Below are 23,000 nucleotides of genomic sequence, written 5' to 3' on the forward strand. Positions count from 1 at the left end.
AAACACATTGTTTCACGTGTGCCACTTTAACGGAGGCAATACAATGATCTTTATGAAACATTAAAGAGCCACCAAATGGAATTTCTTTTTTTAATTAAAAAAAGACAAAAATTTAAAACTGAGACTCACACCAGAAGTAACATGCTCTGTCTTGTCTGTTTGTGTGTTGTCAGTCTACTCTTTGCTCCACAGTATATTTTTTACTGTGTGAGAACATGATCTGTAGTGTAGAGAGGCATGGCTTGTTGGACATTGCAACAGTAACTAAGTAGGGCAAGTTTTTGTGAACAGTCAACTGGGTTTATTAGACAAAAATAACACACCTAAAATGTTCAGCACCTCAGAGGACCCTCAAAGAACAGACAAAGTGTATTCATATGTGCAACAAAACACTGATAATGATTAATAATAGCTCATTATAATGACATTGTCACACAGCATCATTAGTTTCTCTTGCATTGCTTTTGCAATGCAATATAAAATGTTGCAGTGCATAAATCCAACATTTACTTATTCTGTTTCCAAAAGTGGTAAATACAAACTGTGGAATACAGGTTGATAAAGCACTGATTTACATTTAAAAACATAACTGGGATAATGGTTGATGGGGTTTTTCTTCAATCGTTTTCCTTATCCCAATATAAGAATATCACTTAGGGTATTTCATTCATGACAACTCACAGGGTAGTTTATAATGTATTTTGTCTTGGTGAACTAGATTTGCTATGCATGCTGGTATAAATAAGATAATTTGTAGCAAATCTAGACATGTGGTGCTGGGTGAGGTGGAAGATTTCAGTGGAACTCTAAAAGGGTGCTGCAGGAAAACTTGCAAAGATTGAACCAGACTACATGAATGTTGACCAAGAAAGCTTATTGGGTGTAGATTAATTTGCAGATTGGACCTGATATGTTGACAGGGCAAAAGACACAAAGTTTATTCTATCCTGAAATGACTTGAGCATTATCAGTGTATCAAGATTGTCAGTGTAACACTCTCACTGATAAATAAAACACATAAGATCCTTAAACCAAAACGTACTGTTTGAGAACAAATTGTTTGAATATAAAAATCCAACATCTACTTTTAGTTACTTAACAGTAAAATTTAAAAAGAAGTGTCCTCACCAGTGGGAATTCGTGAGACACGCGGCCATCGGGTGGCAGTTTTGCACCAAACCCCAGTGCAGGGAACAGCTTATCACTGTCATAGTCCTGAATAATCTCCCCGACGGCTCTGAGGGCCAGTGCATACGCATTCAGATGATACGGGCTCATGTAGTGTAGAGAGGTAGGCTGGGAAGGGTTGCCTGCCATAAATAAAGCAGAAAATGCATGTATCAAAAACGCATTTAAATATTTCTTCATATTTCTTTATATTTTCTTCATGTTTCTGTGAAGAAATACGATTTCATGCTCTATAGTTAACACATAAAACACATAGCACATGTAAATGCTGCTTTTTCTTTTGAAGGGCAATGTTTCATTGATGTAAGCTCACCGTTTGATGCAGTAAAATCAATGGCCACTGTGAAATTAATTTGAGTCCTGCAAGTGAACAGAGCAAAAACAATGACGTGAGTCAGCATATGAACATGAAAAATACAGTGTTTATTAAAGTATAATAAAGCTTTTCATTCAAATCCCCAGTGAGCTGACTGTTTCAAACTGTGTCTCAGCTCACAGCATTTAATCTGTGGACAGAAATGAAGTTATTCCCTCAGAGCAGCTCTGCGTTTATCTGATATTTTCTCTACAGCTTCCTGGTTTTTCTGTCTGTTCAACGGTATGCATATATTTAGAGAGATTCATTAACTGTCTGTAAGAATGTTCCACAGTAGTCTTTTTCAGATCCTTAGAATTATTCATCAGATATTTCCAGTGTTTGCTGGTCTCTGTGTGAAGGCCAGGTCATGTGCCTGGGGTTTCTGTGTCTCTCAGAATAGAGTGCTCTATTTATAGCTCAGTTTATTACTGCATCATAATGCAGTGTGCTGTCTGTGAATATGTGTGTGTGACGTGGAGAGGAGGAAAGGGGAAGGAAGAGGGAATTATTCATGGATGGTGAGGCACATCAATGTGTTTCCAGTCTCAATAGATGAGCTCAAGTATGTTCATATGCATGGAAAACCCGGATGACGTCACATTTGCCAAAAGATACTGAATTTTGGATTTTCCAAAATGATGCATCTATTTCCAGCATGATAACTAGATGTCATGGTTTTACAGTAATAGAAACTCTTTCACTGAAGTAACATGACAGCATAGCCTACTAGTGTTTAAAACATTTATTATAGAGAACACCATAGCAGACACCTAGACCGCCACCTCACAAACTGCCTCGCAACCACATAGCAATGCCCAAGCATTCACCCAAAACATCCAAGCAACTCCTATGCAACCATATAGCAATTCCTTAGCAACCACAGAAAATATCCTAGCAACTGCCTAGCAACACATTATATACTAAACTTCACAACCACCTAGAAAACCACCGCAGGTACCACTCATAATATTCTTCAGAAAATTTAGAAAACGTCTAGTTTGCTTTCTGTTGGTCACTTGTTATGCTGTGTTAAAATTCTGAAACTAGGGGTCACTCTTGGGAGCACAAACACACCTGACATTAGGAATAGTCCAATGCAATTGGCAAGTGAAATTTGCATGCATGGCCACGAGAGTTTATCTCCGCACAGCCTATGCCATAAAAATATAATAATGGTTTTTGTTTGGGAGTGTAACAATGTATAAACTTCATAATCATGGGAAGAAGGAGGAGGGAACCGGCGGACATTTAAATGAAACTTTAATAACAAAATAAACACAAAACAGTGTGACAGCCCCTCACAGATGACTGCCAGTGGCGGTTCTACATTGAAATACACCCAGGGTGAGACCCCTTTCGAACAATCAGATATATAAAAAGTAACAAAAGCAGAGAGCAACAATATTATTATCAACAAAAAAAATATTAAGAATATTATACAAATAAAATTTTAGAATAAATATTCTAAATAACACAAATTCTTCATCACACAAATGTGCCCTGTCCGTTCCATTTGAGAGAGACCCAACTTCTCTCACAACACACAGCTCTGCATGGTACATTTTCAGCAAGCAGGTGCGCCGGCAGCTATAGGGAGGGCCAATTTGCCAATTCCACACACAGTGAAATGATATAAATGATGAAAAACCGCTTCGCGACGCAGAGGATTTATTTAATTTTTTTAATCTGCTCGTGCTGCCGCCCCAATGTGTCACGAAAAAATGACGCCCCAGGCGGCTGCCCGGTTCGCCCGTGCCTAAAACCGCTACTGATGACTGCCGTGCATGAACAAAACCAAACACAAAATAAAACCCAGGCCTGGTCCTCTCTCATACTTCACTGTTGTAGCTCCTCTTTTGTATCCTTCCGATCTTCCATGAGTGGCGCAGGTGTTGCTTATTTCCAATTACTCCACCAGCCTCGACCCATTCCCACGGCTCTCGGCCCTGCCCCACTCGTCACATACCTCCCTCCCCCCTGCGGGGGAACCGCTCATGGTGGCTTCGGGGGGTAAGGACAGACAGATAAAAAGAGACGGAAGGATGAGGAGCGACAGAGACGAGAGAGAAGAGAGAGGAAAAAAATTCATTGTTCCGGTTCCCAGACACACTGCCGCTCGGCCCTCCACCAGATGGGTGAACTCTTCCACGGTGCCTGGTGGCGGCAATGGATGGCCCTCGGTAGATGGCACGACACTCCTCCACCGCCCAGTGGACAGTAATGGCTCCTCCAGTTTCGGGCAGCCGGCAGGAGTCCCCATTTCCTGCTCCTCCCCATTCTTGTGGATGGCAGCAGGCTCCGGCCCCAGACGAACGGCGCAGACTCCTCTGCTCCCTCACGGATGGCAGCCACCCCTCCACATTGCGGCCGGCCGGCAGCGAGTTCGTCCATCCCCCCGACAACTCATTCCAGCCCACCGACTCGAGTGCCCAGGGCAGCAGACTACTTCGCCATGCTCGATGGCACCACGGACCACAGTGGTGTGGGATCTTCGGCAGTGTGTCCCTCCTTCATCCGGGGTTTTCTGCACCAGTGTAACAATATATATAAACTTCACAATCATGGGAAGAAGGAGGCGGGAACCGGCGAATATTTAAATAAAACTTTAATAACAAAATAAACCCAAAACAGCACGACAGACCCTCAAACCCTAAAACCGCTACTGATGACTGCCGTGCACAAACAAAACCAAACACAAAATAAAACCACGGCCTGGTCCTCTCTCATTCTTCACTGTTGTAGCTCCTTTTTTGTATCCTTCCAATCTTCTCCGTGGGACTCGAGACCGGTGAGTGGCGCAGGAGTCGCTCATTTCCAAATCACTGCACCGGCCTCGCTCCATTCACACAGCTCTCGGCACCGCCCCACTCGTCACAGGGAGCTTTTTTTTTAAATATAGAAATGATCATTTTTTCTAAATGAGTATATAGGCATTTGTGAATACAAATAAACAGATAAACAGAAACAGACTCGACTAAATAAGCAGGCTATGTTCATAACACTTTTCAATTTTGATAAATCAATGCTTTTGGATCTTAATATTTAACAAAGCATGCAAACAAATGGACGCTTTTATCATGTTCGTTTTTTGACCATGTTAGTTCCAGCGACTAATTTCTTATTAGTTTTCTGATAACTTCTCTTTGTTGGTGTAATGATGGGATTGCATGACGTTATTCCTGAGAGCTGTATAAAGCGGTGTGACGCAGTGGAGCTTCTGGTCTGACGGTGGAAACGCAGCACTATTTTGGCCTCAGTGCTACAGGTCCAAGCCTATAACCCCCATCCATTTAAAGCTCTGGCTCACACTGGCCCAACAGTGGAAAAGCGGCCTGTGAGAGCTAATTTCCTCTGTAAAAACATTTTTTTTATAAAAGAGCAGACATGGAGGATTGTGTTTATGGCAATGTGCATTCTATTTGTGTCCTACTGGGTCTGTTGTGTGTCCGCCTCAAATGGTCACAATCGCTGTCCTCAGCGTTTGAGTGGGACTCATACTGAAACAGCTTTCAAGGGTGGTTATTGTTCTGCCTGTGAGATCATGACCATGCCCATGTTGCACGCAAAGCTCTAATTCTTTCTCAAAAGACTGAGAGTCATTTCAGATGTGTCCTGTCCTAGTCCTTCTAGTCTCAGGAACAAGGCCTTGACAATGTGCTCTGAGTGTGAGTCTGGAGATCCAAGGTAAATCCCCATGGACCTTCCTTTCCTCCACTCACATGTGTCTTCCATATGGGTTTGAGAGCACAGTGAGCTTTCTCATTCAAAGCATCGGAGAGTGGGCTTGAGCAATCTGGTGCTGATGACTCTGCTGACATCTTGTCTATGGGCAACTTTTTCCCAAGAGCATTGGGCCTGAGTGGAATATTCCAACCTGTCCTAAGTGGTTAAGGCTTGATAATTGGTTATTGTTGTCTGAGCATGACGCATAGCCTTCCTGTCTGACTTCTATCCAGGGCATGTAAGTTTACTTTGTCTCTCGTAGCGAAGGCTTACAATACTTCTGGACAGCATTGTCAAGGAATTGGCTCAACGGTTCTCGGCTGTGAAAAAGAACACAGAGATGATTAAAAACATTATGTCTCAGAGCAGATCAAGGCCAACCCCTGAAGCAGCAGAGGGGATCTGGTTGTCGCTGAGGATGGCCCCCTGTGAAGGCTTCACAGGCCCTGCTAAAACCCCGGTGCACAATGACTTTCTCATGGGAAGTAGACACTGCCAGCTCATCCACAGGCTAATATGAACTCACTAAAGGCTTAGAAGCAGTCCTGTGACGGGTACCCGAGAGAAGGAGTATGAACACTTGGTTGGCCCATCATACTGGCTTCTCAGCCAAACATATCAGTTCAAAGTCCTCCTTTTCAAGTGGTTCCCATTTCCTCATTTCTTCTGGAAAGTCACAGAGGGTGCCCTTGTCCCTCTGATGGAAGCAGGCATTTGCATCCTTGAAGACTGGCTAATATTAGCTGATTAAATTGAGCGCAGTGTTAGGTCAGTCAGGCCATGGAGGCATAGGCGGTCAGCTGTCAAATAGCTTCAATCTCAATCTCCTATGAGACCCGGGACATATATATGTGGCACTACTGCTCGGCAAGTATGCTCAAATGGCTCGCAACCCCCCCCCCCCCATTATAAGCATGAGCGCATTACTGTGCACCTTCTGGTTGTCGTCTCTTTGTTTCAGATCACTAAGTCTTTCAAGTCCCGGTTGGCATGGACCTCACTGCCGAGAGACACTCATCCTCATAACCAAGCTACAGGATATACATCCCACTGAACCCCCATAAGGAACCATACCGCCAAAGATAAATTGTGTTCAGTAAACTCGAGTTACTTGCCAAAGTGGTCCTGTCTTAACTAGAGTTGTTGTGTACACACAGAGACATGGTCTTGGATCACTTTGCCCAATTCCAAGAGGGTTAACTTTGAGGAGAGTATACTCTCCCCTGTTAAGAGCATCTCTATTCTCATTTTGGAGTTGGATTAACAATGTCAGCACATCTCTTATTTTCCGATAAATATTTTCCGAAAGCTCCCGGTGCATCGGGCATCCTCGGTTTCTGTAACGTCAGTTGGGTTGAAGTATATGAGGCTGCTTCAGAATTGGCTTCATGATTGTATAAGAAGATGGGTAAGGTGCTGGAGCACAAAACAATTTCCCATCATGTCTGTGTGCCATACATTTAGCCCTTGGATTAACAGCACAAGTGGAACTGTTTGCTATCACCAGCAGTGACAGACACAACAACATAGGCTAGAGCCCCTCTGGTAGGCAGATATATGCCCTGAACTGGCACTTCTTCATTGCATTGTGCTCTAGGGAAGATCCAAGATAATGTGGTATTTGATCAGTGCTTTCTTTCCTCAAAGAGATCCTGGTCAGGCACCTGTCTCCATTCACCTAAAAAGTGACTGTAGCTGCAATAGAAGCAAATGACGGACATTGTGGATGGCAAATCAATAGAAAAGTACAATATCATTGTTATATTCCACAGGAGTTATTCGCAAGAAGATTTAATTCTCCAAGAGCGAATCTCATCCCTTCTTGGGATCTTTCAGTGGTCTATCAGGCCCTTAAAGGAAATCCATTTGAGCCTCTACAGTCAGTAGATGCTTAGTGCCCTTTCTATATAGATGGCCTTCCAGACTGTGCTCACCTCTGTCAAAAAGGTGAAGGATCATCCAGCCCACTCAACTAATGAAATGTGCCTGGAGTTCGGGCTGGTAGACTCCCACATAGTCCCTAAACTGTGGCCAGGCTATGTGCTGAAGGTTCCCACTTCCCTTTTCAGGGATCAAAAGGTAACCTGGCAAACAATCCCTCCAGATGAGGGAGACACAGCCTTGTCTTTGTTGTGCCCAGTACAGTCTTATTCACATAGATCTTAATTGCACAAAGAGTTTAAGGCAATCGGAACAGTTCTTTGTCAGGCATATCAAGTCTGAGGTATTGGTTGTGAGGGCGCACTCAACCAGGTGCGTCATTGCCTCTTTGGCCTTAGTGAAAAGTGCCTCATTACCAGACATGCAGAGCTGCAATTTTGGCTACACCCAATACCACCAGATTAATCTACACATGGTACCAGTTGCGTTCAATGCCTTTTCATTTTATGAGATGGTAGTTGATGCTTTTCAGGTCCAATTTTCAGTTTACCATGAGTGGTGAACACTGGACTGCTGTTCTCCATTATTAGATGCAAAGCTTTCACAATTACACACAGGCTCCTTATATACCCAGATGTTTGAGGGTGGCCAGGTGTGCAAATTGCACTGACCAATTTCAATGCCCTTTTCTATTGGTTTCAAGCTCCCAAGATCAACCCCTCAATGTCTCTGTTCCCTCCATAGGGGAAAAAGGATTATGTTAGTAGTAGAGATGTCTTTGCATACTGTTATACACACACACACACACACACACAAAATATACAGTTTAATTAGGAATAAAAATGCATTTTCACTGTCAGTTATGGCTATTATTATATTATAGCTTTCATCTGGTATAAAACTATGGTATGTAGTTATGCATTAATTACATTTATCTATATCTTTGTTCAAAGGGATTGTAAAAGTAAACACACACAAAAATACTGACCCTCCTTTGATGTAGTCCAGGAACGTAACCTCGATATCAATGAAGCAGGACAGCAGAGTGACCTGTCAACATGAAAGTTTGGTAACACTTCCTATGTAGAGTCCTAAAGGGCAGCATCACACTTTCAGTAAGCAATGCATACTTTAATCATAAATGTCATATCAATATTCATGCTCAGGGTGATGATGTAACTCTCTAGAGTCATGGCATCAGGGCAGACCAATGATGAGCTACATCAAAATATATGAATATTTATATGCACAGCTTATGAAGGCATTGTGCATTGCTTATGAAGATATAATGTAGGACCTTCTATAAGAAGTCTTACCAATAAGGATGTTTGTTTGTTAGAACAAACATGTATTGTTTTCTTTTGTTCTTCTTTGGAACTTTTTTTTCATTAATTAAACTGGAGGATCTAGTAAAAAAAAAAAACACTCACGGTTCCTGAGTTTAGATATTTCTTCTTCTTTTTCTTTTTCTTGGTGTTCAGCACCTGCAGAAATTCAGCAATGTCAGACACAGGATTTTGCTGAAATGTTGATTAATCTCAGTTTATATAATTTTTTTTAAGTTTTGTTTTTCATTTCATTCATTTTATTTATTTTTTATTTTTCTTGCTCTGTGTTTTTTCATGATAGGTGGACATGGTGAATACACCAAGAATGCGTAAATGTCTTAAAGAAATTCAACACATATATTGATTGCGTCAAAAAACTATCTCATCAGAAGGTCTTGGTGGAGATTTCCTAGACCTCTCGCTGTAATCTAAGGTTCTTCTGCTGCGGTTGGCTTTGATAAGTGTTCTTGTCCCTTATGGGTTTTATTTTATGCTTCAGTAATGTGGAGGTCATACAAAAGATATTGATGAAAAAATATGAGATTTCACAGGGATGGGGGAAGAAATGTCACATAAAGGCCAGAAACAATTTACACAAGACCGTAAATGCAGACACAGTTCGTAAAATAGTTATTGTATATGAGCTACATTTCACATCATATTAAATAAGATAAGTAAATATTCATGTAGCTAGACATTTTCCTTAAACTTAATTAGGGAAACTTTTTTTTTTTTTTTTTGCTTCATTGAACTGTTTGACAAATCAGATCTTCCAATGCTACATATAAAATAATAAGTAGCTTCAATGCTTTTAGTTCCTCAGGCTTCAACTACACACTCATGAAGTAATGTAAATATTTGCAATAAAAGCTAGGATTTTTCTAAAAGACGTTTACAATATTTTAGGCATATGTGTGTGAAAAATACATGAGGAAAATGACAGTGGCTCACCTCCCACACAGTAAACTGAGAGTGGCCTTTAGAGAGCTCCCTGTAGCTGGTGCTGAACTCACCAATGTAGTCATGACTGAAAACACACACAAACACACACACACACACAGTCTAATGACTTATCTTGATGCATCTTATCTTCAGTATTACAGAATCATTGCTTCTTTCTTACCCTCCATCTCTGTCCCAGTCATAAACCTCGATTTTTATCGCTCTGCAAAAAAAAGAAAAGAAAAGAAAGTTTAGTCACTGAAAGTATGTAGCATTTTGAGGTTAGTAGATTTTGATGTTACTATAAGTCAATTCCTTTAAAGATTAAGTAAATATCTAAAGATTTTAAAGGGGTCATCAAAACGTTTTTTGAACATACGTGTTTTGGCAGTATGTGCATCCACCCTATAATGATAAAAATCCACTCACTGGTTAATAAATAATGATCACATTCTCAGATCAGACTGTTTTATCACAGACCTGCCCTGAGTGAGCTGTCAAAAGTCTGCCATTGTTTAGATGCTGGTTGTATCCTAAGTGATTGAGTTTGTTGGATTTGAAGGGTTAGTTCACCCAAAAATGAAAATTAGGCTGTGTTTTACTCACCCCAGAGGTATCCTAGGTATACATGACTTTCTTCTTTCATACATAGTTATATTAAACATTGTCTTTAGCACTATTCGGACGGGACTAGTTTTCTAAACTACGTTTGAGTTTCGATTCTTACCACCTGACGTCTGTGTACCAATTCGGACGGGACTAGTATCTCCGTGTTTATTACAGAGGTGGCAGGGTCTAATTTGTGCATCTGGGCGTCACAGAGATCACGTGCTCTGTATGCGTGCATTGCATTCATTCAGAATGATTGCCATTAGTATTATTACACAATAAATACTAAATGGCTAGTATAACAAAACCATGTTAATGTGGCTTTTTCTTTATTAAATGTAATTAAAACATTATGTAACTGAGTACATAAATGAACGTGAGTAATCTTACCTGATGCTGATATTACAATAGCCGGTATTAACAGTTTACGCGATCTTGCTCTTGATTTTATTATTTGTATTATTTTTTTATTATTATTTATCTGCCGCTAAGCAAATCTATCAAACATCCGCGTGGTAAGAGCATCTACGGTAATTCACGTTGGCCAAAACACACAAGGAAACGCTTTGTGAAATAAAATATCACCGGTTAGTTTTCTCAGAGGATCACTGAGTTTGCTGAAAAACGGTAGGTAATTTGCTCTGGAATAATCACAGAGGTTGTGTGAGAAAAACACAGACGTGGCAGATTCGGACGGGATTAAAATCACCAAGTACGTCTGTGAAACGCAGATTTCTCTAACGACCCCCTGTAAAACTAGTCCCGTCCGAATAGGGCTTTTGATTTTTCAAGCTGTTTAATGCCACTCAATCGGTGTTGCATTCATCAGTCCAAAAGAAGTTAAATAAAAGGCGGCCATCCATAAAAAAAAGTGTCTGACACAGCTCCGTGAACAAAGGCCTCCTGTGGTGAAGTTTTATTTTTTTGTAAGAAAAACATCCATATTCAAAATGTAATAATCACTTTAAAGCTGCGGTAGGGAACTTTTGACGCTCTAGCGGTTAATAAACAGAACTGCTTGCGTCTTGTGGAAGAACATTGTAGCCGGAACTACTTCTCTCTGTTTATGTCTATGAAGAATCACAAAGGTACTGGGTTACTCCGCCGCGGTACCCCCGAAGCAATCTAAAATAGTCCGAATATAAACACTTATTATAGGTGCACCCTAGTGATTCAGGACAAGCCAAAAACACGGTTTGGAAAATGGATTCATGGTGTACTCGCTTATTATATACATTTTTCTACATTTTGAACACAAACAAAGTTACGGACAGCAGCTCTGATTGGTTGTTTTTTACCGGGAGCGATGGAGTTTCTGCAAATGGCAATAGGACACTGGGAGGAGCCAGAGGAGCTTGATTTTTTCACAGATTATCTGTCTCATATTCTACTGTCAGGACATAATGACAGGTTTAACAAATATGTAAAAAATATTTTTTTACAAAAGTTCCCTACAGCACCTTTAATGTAGCTTGCGCTACAGTTATACATGGAAGCAGCTCCGGATTGATGACATATGGGGTCAGCGTTTCGCATGCGATGGTAATTCTCTTGAAAACCAATGTATGTTTACAGGATCAAAGGAAGCAAAGTTTCCTTACTTTAGCAAAGGAAAACCAGTCTCCTCTTGATTTATATCAAAAACCTCTGACATTCTTCTTTACAAAATGCAATGCAAGATGGCGCCCCCGAGGCTGAATGTTGTTTTTTTTTTCTGTATATCTGCCATGCACAAATGCAGTGCACTGCTAACGTAAAACAGACAGGCATTACTGGACATCACCAATTCAGCCCACCATCTTGAATTTACCAATTTTATACCTCCGGAGCTACAACACATTAGTCACTACCACAGTCACTGCCACCACCCCCAGGAAGGCCCTGAAGCACTTAGCTCGAGCTAGGTAGCTGACCGGAGATGATGACGCAAACGAGGCAAAAGGGTAGGGCTTCATGCTAAGCTAAAAGCTTGCGCTAGGTGACCACCGCTACCCAGCCTGTTGTTAGCTAAGGTCCGATCTCTTGAAAACAAACTGGATGAGCTGAGAGCAAGGGTTACATCACAGCGGGAAATAAGAGAATGCTGCGCTCTGATTTTCACCGAGACCTGGCTCTCAGAGAAAGTCCCGCAATACTCTGTTCAGCTACAGACTCATTCCATACACTGAGGACGACCGGACTGCAGCCTCCGGTAAGGCAAAAGGGGGAGGTGTGTGTGTTTATTAATAACTCTTGGTGCAGAGACACCCTGACTGATTTTAAGCACCGCTCACCGAACTTGGAGTTTTTATTGCAGAAATTCTGTCGCTATTATCTACCGAGGAAAATTATTGCTATGTTTATAGCCGCTGTTTGCATCCCCCCGTGAGCTTCCTCCACAGTAGCGCTAGGCAAGCTCCATGATGTACTAAGCGCACTAGAGAAAGCTCACCCTGATGCCATTTTTATTGCAGCTGGCAACTTTAATCAGTGCAAATTACGGACTGTTCTTCCTAAATATCACCAACAGGTGGACATTCTCACCCACGATAAAACACACTGGATAATGTTTACAGCAACATATGCGATGCATACAGGGCTGCATCCCGCTCCCACTTTGGATAGTCAGACCACATCTCTTTGTTCATGTACCTGGCCTACAGGCAAAGACTCAAACAAACAATCCCTGTCACCAAAAAAGGTTAAGCTTTGGACCCTACAAATTGAGCAGGACTCTTGCATCTTGAGCATCTTCCAGGACTATCAGCTCCTCAGACAGCCTACCGGATGACCTTAACACCTTCTATGCCCGCTTCGAGACCTCCAGCATCGACACAGAGATGAGGCACACTCAGACCACTCAACCCCCCTCCCACCCCCTCCTACTGTCTCATCAGCTCATCACTTCCTGTCTGTTAGGATTGGAAATAGGGCCTTGGACACTGTCTTTACAAACATTGGCACTCCACAAGGGTGTGTTCTCACTCAACACCGCCCAGCTGGTTTTACTTCCTGGGAGGCTGAGGGAGTTTGGCATGTCACCTAAGATCCTCAACAGCTTCTACAGTTGTGTAGGTGATAGCGTCTTGATCACCTGCATAACTGCATGGTATGACAGCACTACAGTGAAGAACCGCAAACGTCTGCAGAGTGTGGTGAAGACTGCTGAAAAGATCATCAGGACCCCAGAAGTCCACAGAAGAGCTGCATCCATCATCAAAGAGCCCACCCACCCCCAACACAGACTGCTCACACTTCTACTCTCAGGACGGAGGTATATGAGTGTAAATGACAGAACTTCCAGATTAAGGAGCTCCTTCTTCCCCTCAGCTAGTAGACTCTTAAACAGGTAGCTAGCTAGTGGACTTATCTATCGCAGAGAACAATCAGTTCAAATGGTTTCATCTCATTTGAACATTTGTAATGTCATTGCTTTTGTTACTACCATTGCATATTTGTTAATATCACTCATGTAGCCTCCCAATTTGCACAACTGTTACTGTTACTGCTGCTATTGTTATCATGTAGTTGCACTCAATTTGCATGTTACTGAACTATTTATTTTTGCACTTAAGTTAGGAATTGTGAATACTGTACATTCACATATATACCTATCATATACATAGTCTATAGTTCTATTTTTCACATTCTATATTCCTACTCTATCCTCGCATATATAGTTATACATAGTCTATAGTTCTATTTTCATAGTCTATATTCCTACTGCTGCAGCATAGTTTTTATTATTATGTTTCTGTAGGACCTCAGGGAACAAACACACAAATACACAGCAAAATCGGCTACTGCCAAAGGAATTAAAAGAGTCTACATTCTCCTGTCTGAGGTCTTAAAGCTATTAAGGATCAACAATATTCAAACTGTCTGGACCCATTTCCTGTCCAGCCTATGTCAGCATTTAGAGAAGTGATAACGTGACTCCTGTCTGAGAAGGTCTGTTCTGAAATATGTTAAGATTCACGGGACAAACCGTTGATGAAGTATAAACTAATTAAATTTGGAATCAGTTCAATTAAAGTAATTCAAATCTTTAGATTTGATTCCTCTTTAAAAGAAGAATATAAATTCCCTACATTTCTTACATTGCATGTATGTATGTGTGTATAGTTTGTATCATTGTGTATGTGTCTTGGCATTCATTTTGGACAGTAAAGTAAGAATTTCATTTCGTAGGGAAACTTGTTTCCTCACTGGGTATATGACAATAATGCTCTGAATCCTTGAACTCCTAATTTTGTATTTCTAATTAGTGACCATTGTTTGTTTTGATCTCTCTGCTGCATTTCCACGTTCGTCACTTCTGAGCGGTGCATGTGCAAAGCTGACCTCATACGTCATACGCCCAGAACTGCTTCAGTTTACAACAGTGAGCACAAGATAGATTAAAGTGATCATTACATTTTGAATATGGATATTTTTCTTACCAAAATGCAGCGATTCGCCACAGGAGGCCTATGTTCACCCCCTGGAGCCGTTTGAGACACTTTTTTTAATGGATGGATACTTTTTACTTTCCTTTTTTTACTCCTGACATCTGGGCCACTGAAGACACAGTGGATTACGGTTAATTTTGAAGGGAATGTTACCCTGATTTATGTTCAAACAAATCATTTGTGATCCAGCTACACCTTCCAAAGAAGTGAGTATGAGGGTGTGATAAATGAGAGGGGTCCAGAGACAAAAGCAGGTACAGTCTTGTTTAATGAGAAAATAAGGATGCGCTGCACGGCTGATAAACAGAACTAAGGATTCACAAAGTAACTCAGGGTCCTTGACCACTTCTTCAAAGGGGTAACTCAGGATTTCAACCGGAGGTCTGGGCGACTCTTAAACGGAGAGACCAGGAGCACAGATGAAAAAAGGAGTACTCTGCAAAGCTCTACGAAGACCGCTGGGTACAGCACAGAGGAGGTAAACACAACTGCTATACTGAGGCTCTATAAGAAACACTGAATAAGACAGAGCTGGACTACACTAGACAGGACAAGACAAGACAAGAGCAGGTGAGCACACTGGCGTCTCCATCTGTCCAGCAGTGAGTGCTACTGTTCAGCTTCCAGACTCCACCCAGACGCTTATAAAGCGCACATTTCTCTGGGTTAACTTTAGATTGAGTGGCCATATAAAGTTGCAAATACTTACATATTTCAGATGATAAGCCATATTTGTGATCAATGAATGATAGGCGAGTGTCCGGATGTCCTGCCCGATGTACTGTACCATAGACCAGGCATTAATGATCTCGTGACTTCGCCAGTGTGGATTTTTTTTGTGACTAATAACATTTTGGTCCACCAAGCCTCTGCTGACTAATGATTAGTCGACTTTTAGGGGGCAGCCCTAGAAGAAACTTTACTTTTCTATTATATATATATATATATATATATATATATATATATATATAGTAACACTTTAGAATAGGTAACACCTATTAGTTGCTTATTAGCATGCATATTACTATAATATTAGCCATGTATTAGTGCTAATTAAGAACATATTAATGCCTTATTCTACTTGACCTTATTCTACATCCCTAATCCACCCCAATACCTAAACTTAACAACTACCTAACTAACTATTAATAAGCAGCAAATTAAGAATTTATTGAGAGAAATGTCATAGTTAATAGTTAACAAGTGTTACCTATTCTAAAGTGTTACCATATATATATATATATATATATATATATATATATATATATATATATATATATATATATATATATATATATATATATATAATATTTTTTATCTTTGTAACAGGGTTGACATTTTAAGATAACTGCCAGCTAGCAAACATAAAAACAATAAAGTAAAGTAACTAAAAAGATGCTGAATTCATCTGAAATTAAGTCATTTTGACTTTTCTTTCTTTCTTTTGTAATAAAGTAGTTTATTATTTTAATAAGAGGAAGTTATAATTGTAACAAGGTTGACACATAAACATATACACTACTGCTCTATACTTTAGGGTCAGCGAGATTTGTATTTAACATTTTTTATCATCTTAGTAAGTGCAACGAAGCAAATGATCTAACAAATTAAGAGATTGGTGAGAAATCAGTATTTAACTAAATATGTATATTTCAGAAAATGCTGTTCTTTTTCATTTTAGAATGAAATTAGCATATTACAATTGTTTCCAAAAAAATCATAGGACACTGAAGACTGGAGTAATGATGCTGCAAATACAGCTTCGCAACACAGGAATAAAGAACAAGTAAAATATATCAACATTTTGCTTAAATATATATTTTTTAATTATTTGTTTCTTTCAAAAACTACTTACACTAAAAACATAAACTAAACTAAATTTTAATGCTAATATATTTCTCACTTCCACCATGTCAATATCCTGTTCAGTGTCTTTGAAGCTCAGAGGCAGGGGCGTAGCCATCTTTTCAGGAGTGAGGGGGACAGAAAATTGTGTGTAAATATATATATATATATATATATATATATATATATACATACTGTATAACATTATGATATGACATTTCTGTAATCTATATAGCCTACCAACAGTTTTTTAACAGTAAGATTTTTAATGTTTTGAAAAAAGTCTCTTCTGCTCACCAAGCCTGCCTTTATTTAATTCAAAGTACAGCAAAAGCATAATTAGCAGAATTATTTCTGGAGTAATGATGCAAAAAATAAATAAAAGAATTCAGCTTTGAAATCTCAGTAAATTACATTTTGAAATATATTCAAATAGAAAACAGCTATTTTGAATAGGCTAGTAAAATATTTAAAAAAATAACTGTTTGGCTGTACTTTGGATCAAATAAATGCAGGCTTGTTGAACATCTTTAAAAAACATGAACAGGCTTACTGTTCTAAAACTTTTGACTGGTAGTGGATACTATAGGCAAATTTTATTTTTTTCTAATTTCTAGCTTTTAATTGTCTTAGAAATTCATAACTGCTGGACATTAACAAATAATAATTATTTGTTTATATACTACAAACACTTTTTTATCACGTAATAAGGCAGAATAGTTTCTATACTGTAATAAATGCTGTGTCAATTAGCACTGCATTGTTCATATTCTTTATCACCTGCTGGAGATTTTTTTGGACTTGAAAAAAAAAACAAATCCGAAAACAACTCTTTTCATACAGTGATAGCTGGACGCTGTTGTCCATATTAGGAGTTTCCTGTTATGACTTTCTCCGCGAGAGCGCCCTCCGGTTTCGAGTATGAATGAAACACACACACACAGTGCAGGAGAGTTTAGCACTCCGTGATGCTCATTTCGCCTTCTCGGTCCAAAAAAAAAAAAAAAAACATCAGGTCATTCGCAGACTATCCTGACTCTTGGAGTTTACATTTATATTTATTCACACCAGCTCTTGAAAACCTCTATACGAACACACTTGCACGAAAAAGTGCAGGGGAAGAATTTCCGTGATGATAAAAGTGGGGGCGGACACGTCCCCCGCGTCCCCCGCGTAATCTACGCCCCTGCTCAGAGGTCTAATATTTGACCCACCTGTCATAGTCCCCGTTACACAGTGCTCTGACCGGGATCTTGAAGGCCTGCCATACAGGGTCCAGCGTGTTTTTCACCACCTCCGTCTTATGACAGATGGTAAATCTGAGAAACAGGACATGTCAAAGAGGAGGAACCACAGCATGGGAGCTGAGAATCAGTCAGTGTGAAAGGGCTCTTAAATAGGTCACGTCACACATGCATCATCACTGCGAGGCAAAGAGTGTCATAGAATACCAAGACCAGGCTCAAAGACAAGATATTAGTCTCAAACATGACCATATCATTAGACTTTAAACATTAAATGTAACATTTCAAATACGAGTAGTGATATAAATAAAAATAAATTGCACATTTCTTATTCTTTTGTCTGTACTTTTAAGAAAAATTTAAACTTACGTTCCGTCTTCATTGCTACGGTAAAAGACCAAGAAAGGGTCTGACTTTCCAAAGAAATCTTTCTTGTCCAGTTTGTTGCCACAAAACTGCATCAATACTGACTCCTGATTAAAAAAGAACACACAAGCACAGATTGTATGACGATGTGCTGTACATTTACAAAAAGAAAAGAAGAGAACAAGAGAGACAGAAGAAATATGGAAGAGAGACAAGAAATGTAGAGGCACAAATAGACAAGAATAAACAGACCACAAAAAGACTTGATGAGATGAAGAGAGGATGTGGAGAGAATGAGACAAGAAGAGACAAGACAAATTAAACAAGAAAAAAAAAAAAAAACATTAGATGAGAAGAAACAAGGCAGGAAGAGAAGACATTAGACAACACAAAACATGAACAAAATAAATAAGACAAGAAGAGAAGTAAACTTAAAAAAGACGAGGTAAAAGAAAGACTACTATAGATATGAGAAGAAATGAGGCCGGAAATGAAGACGAGACAATGCAAGACATGAAAAGAAGACAAGAAGAGACAAGATGAGACAAAGAAAAAAATGACTTGATGAGAAGAAATTAGACATGGAGAGATGACATTTGTAGATGTAAAAGAGAAAAAATGAGACAAGAATAGAAAAAAAAGAAGCAAAAAAAAAAAGAAAATAAGACAAAAACATTAAATGAGACAAGAATAGAAAAAAAAAGAAGCAAAAAAAAGAAAACAAGACAAAAACATTAAATTAGAAGAAACAAGACAGGAAAAGATGCCATAAGACAAGACATGGAAGGAAGAGAATAAATTAAACTAGAGCAGACAAGACAAATGAGACCAGAAGAGAGGACAAGAAAGAAATAGTAGATGAAAATAAACAAGACAGTAAGAGAGACAAGACAAGACAAAACAGATGAGACGATTAAACATGACACAAAAAATATAGATTAGAAGAAATGAGACAGGAACACAACACATGAGACAACACAACATCTGAAGAGAATAAATGAGACAAGACAAATGAGAAAGGAAAAAATCACAACAGATCATAAAACAAGAGACAAAACCACATTACACACGGAGATGAGAGAAAAGGGGAGAAGAGATGAGACAAAAAGAGACAAGAAGAGGTAAGATGAGACCAGGAGAGAAGAGAAAATACAAGAAGAGATGAAAAGATTAGTCAAAGTACCCTGCAATTTCCAAGTTCTTCAGCTTTCACAATAATAGTTCCACAGTTCTTCCCAGGAATTCCTCTAAAGTCAGAAGGTACACTGTGTGTTACTAAAGAAGCCCAGACAATATTGTTCTTGACAACTAGCACTTCAGGAACACACAACAGAGCAATCCTAGAAAGGACATCCTTGACACGTAACCTTACCCTACTCCAGGAGGACTGAACCTGTTTAAGAGCACTAAACAGCAGAACTCTGCTTTGGAGGAAAGGGCATGTTAAAAGCGTCATCAATCAATATGTTGACAATGTTAAACCAATGCATATGTTGAGCCCGTGCTGTGTGAATGAGTGAACATTAATAAGTGATTGTCCCCTTTCAACAGTTATGAATGCATAAATAAATGAGTGTTTGTGGAAGCAGACAGACGAATGAATGCATGAGTGTTTGCTGTGCCCTTATATAAGACTACACTCAAGAAGCCCAAGCCCGAATTGAATTTAAATTGTATGGACCCAACACTTCAGCATCCTGCGCAAGTGCCTGACAAAGATTTTGAAGATGATTTGATGAGAGAACAAACTTTTGCCTTACTTATGCGCTGCCTTTAGTGCTTGGTTCAATTCCAGTAAGTAGTTGTGGGTTATGTTATAGAGGTTAGAGAAGCAGATCTCTGCTAACTTAAGACATGCCTTTAATCTGCTCTGGATCTGCACATGTCCTCTGAGGCACTCTCCTAAATTAACCTGAAATGTTCAGCCGTCTACCAGGAATTACTTACAATAAAAAATAATGAGAGAGAGAGAGAGAGTATCAGTGTTGCTCAAAGCTATAAGCTAATCATATTTAAAAGCAGTTCAAACTTCACTCAATCTACTCTTTTAATTAACCTGATATCACATGTGTGACATCAAGACATTCCCTGTCAGGAACATAGCAAAATTATAACATTATATCACTTTTATATGTCTAAGTTTGTTAACTTGCAATGTAAACTATCAAAAGGTTGTACTTCGTTCCTCCTGGAACTGGACTGTGTTACTTATTTAACAAAGAGATATTCACGCAACACACACAAAATGCTTACCAGATGATGTGCTTGTTTACAAATTATGCATAAGCTACATTTTCTGGGTTTCTATATGCTACAAGCTAACATAATTACATTGAATGCATTGAAAGTATTTAAGGGGAAATTACATCGAAACAACCTATGGGAGACATAAATCTTCATTATTTGAATATAAATAATTAAGTGATTAAAAACAACTTTTGAAAGCATTATAATTGTCAAAAGTAACACACCTTTAAGTAGCTATATTAATTGACCCTATGTAAGGAGTTTGATTGACAGGTGATTGGGCCAATCATAATGCTCAATCTGCCATTTTTGACTGTAAATGTGACGGTCAGGAATGGAAACATGCTCAAAAAGGAAATTTATTCATATGCATTTCCATGAGCGATTCAGTGTATCGCTTTCACTTGTAAACGCATCTAAATGTATTTATTTGCTGCAGTACATGAGTAAATGAATGTTCATTGAGGTCTGAGTGAATGAACGAGTGCAGGCAGCTCTGGTTATATAACACTCATCATTCCATATTACCACCCAATGTGTCACCAACAGCACACACATCCATACACACATGACATACAGGGATACATGGGGCCCAAATATATGTTAAAAACAGTAAAAATGAACTCAACTGCCCATATAAACAAAGATAAACCCAAAATGAAAACATGTTAGGTGAGAATTGAAATCATATTTTGACACATTGTGTTTCAGAGAAGCATGAAGCTCAAATGCAGCACTTACACAAGGGATCTTTCCATACGACTACCCTGAGAGCCCACCACCTCTCCGAGAGTACAGTACATCTGGCCCAGGAAGTCCTGTAAACACACACAGACGGCAGGAATGGAAGCATTATTCACACTTTATGATTTTGGGGCATTTGAGTCCGAGATAAGTTGCTTTTTATCTCAGTACACATTCAAGTCAACATGAAATCAAAATGGTTACCTATTTATAATTAAATATATAGTATATTAACAGCTAACATTATATTTATAATATAAGAAATGCTTAGTTACATTAGCAGAAAAGTTGTTTTGGAGCAGAATTTGGAAGAAACTCGCTTCTTGTTTGAAATAATGTGCATAGATTATTAATTCACAATACGATCAGGATTTTCTTTTTAACAGATAAACTAAAGTCACAGTCAGACTCTGCCCAGAAACATGTCACATTATGGAAGTTAAACAGGTTGTGAATGTTTCATGCCTTTGAGCTAGTATTTGTTCTCAGATGGCAACGTTTTGCTTTTTCAAATGAACACTTCATTTTCAGTGTAAAGTTCATGTTCATGTTCAATCTTCCATTTCAATTAATTTCTTAGATGTCAACCTTGTAGACCATGCAAATGTGTAATAATTAATCAAAAAAAAATAAAAAATAATAACATATAATATTCTTTTTATTGAATAAATAAAAATAAACAATTATTGAAATGGTTTACTTTACTTCATATTAGATTTTCATGAGCCTGTGATAATTTGATTCCAGACTGCATTTTAAAACTAATTCAAGTGAATGTAGGCAGGTGTAAAAAAAAAAAAAAGAAACTTTTAATATGACTAACATGGGGAAATAAAGAAAAAAAATAATTAAATCTGAATAAAAATGAAATAAAATTCCCTGAAAAACATGGAAGAGAACAAGACCTTATTCTAGATCAGATCTTGATTTGCTGTGTGAGGACAAAATGTGTGGCAAAAGGGTTTTGGAGATACTGTAGAAAGGCAGGACAGAAAATGGCAGACATTTCCTCAGAGCGCTGATCAGAATGACTGTGACCAGAATCTCTGAACATCAATCCCACAGGTGCATTTTAAAATATACAGTCACCCATGGTTCTGACCCCACAAATGCTTGAATAAATTACGATAAAAAACTCAGTGATGAGTGCCAAACTACTGTAGGGCTACATACACAAAAGTAAAACCTGTAAGAAGTCTTCTAGTTCAACCCCCCCTCCCCACCCCCCACAGTGTCCATCACCTTTACATTTACAGGAAAACACTTACATGTTTGGACAGGTTTTCACTCTTTGAGTCAAGGTCATACCTAGAAATAAGAAGAAAGTTCTGTGAATGAGGCTGGGTGAAATTATGTGTAATTTATGTGCCTCAAAATAAAGTGCTGCAGGAATGAGTCTTTAAATCTGGAAACATGTTAGTAATTTTGCACTTCCAGTTCCATTATTTTTTCAATGGGTCTTTGGTTAAATTCCTGAAATAAGGTCTAAAACAATATCAAGATACTTTCAGTTTTTTTGTTCCCCCGAGGCATAAGATACACCACTCAATGTAGTTGAATTGCGCAAACGTAGATATTATGATGACCAAAATTATTTTGAATAGCCTAAAATTATGTTGGCATTACTAGAATTGCATTAGCATGGTTCAAATAGTGACAGTGAATGAAGAGGTATCATATCGATCACAAGTGCTGTAAGGAGTACCACAAGGTTCAGTATTAGGACCATTGCTTTTCACCCTGTACATGTTACCCTTTGGAGACATCATCAGGAAACATGGAGTTAATGTTCACTGTTTCAATCTTTCATTGCAATCTGTAAATGTTTTACATATTGGCATATTTTAACTATTCCTAACTCTTTTACATTTCCATTAAATCCTGTCATACATTTTCATACAATCTACTTACACCCTACTGAGGGTTAATTTCAGGGATGGTGTTAGGGAGGACCTTTATGCTTTTATTTTTTCTTAAAATCATGCATTTTGTATAGTTTTATATTTTGTAATTGGAATAGGTATATTCAATTCAAAGTGTATTCAAAGTGTTTAATGTATTTGAATAACGATATAAGGACAAATGAATGACATCA

At 38.8% G+C, this 23,000-nt stretch overlaps 1 protein-coding gene across 1 annotated transcript in view; it reads right to left on the reverse strand.

Annotated features, from left to right (window-relative positions):
- LOC128014431 (copine-8-like) overlaps window positions 1-23,000 on the reverse strand; it is a 64,353-nt gene that overhangs the window by 26,921 nt on the left and 14,432 nt on the right. Inside the window, exons 5-15 of the mRNA XM_052598019.1 lie at window positions 22,174-22,213; window positions 20,903-20,979; window positions 19,098-19,161; window positions 17,918-18,021; window positions 17,519-17,623; window positions 9,602-9,643; window positions 9,430-9,505; window positions 8,581-8,634; window positions 8,139-8,200; window positions 1,502-1,548; window positions 1,129-1,310 (exon numbers count right to left, since the gene is read on the reverse strand). Of these exons, the coding sequence (XP_052453979.1) occupies window positions 1,129-1,310; window positions 1,502-1,548; window positions 8,139-8,200; window positions 8,581-8,634; window positions 9,430-9,505; window positions 9,602-9,643; window positions 17,519-17,623; window positions 17,918-18,021; window positions 19,098-19,161; window positions 20,903-20,979; window positions 22,174-22,213 (853 nt within the window). The remainder of the gene's footprint in view (window positions 1-1,128; window positions 1,311-1,501; window positions 1,549-8,138; window positions 8,201-8,580; window positions 8,635-9,429; window positions 9,506-9,601; window positions 9,644-17,518; window positions 17,624-17,917; window positions 18,022-19,097; window positions 19,162-20,902; window positions 20,980-22,173; window positions 22,214-23,000) is intronic.

Source organism: Carassius gibelio, chromosome B25 (assembly GCF_023724105.1).
Source record: "Carassius gibelio isolate Cgi1373 ecotype wild population from Czech Republic chromosome B25, carGib1.2-hapl.c, whole genome shotgun sequence".
In the NCBI taxonomy this organism is placed as follows: domain Eukaryota; kingdom Metazoa; phylum Chordata; class Actinopteri; order Cypriniformes; family Cyprinidae; genus Carassius; species Carassius gibelio.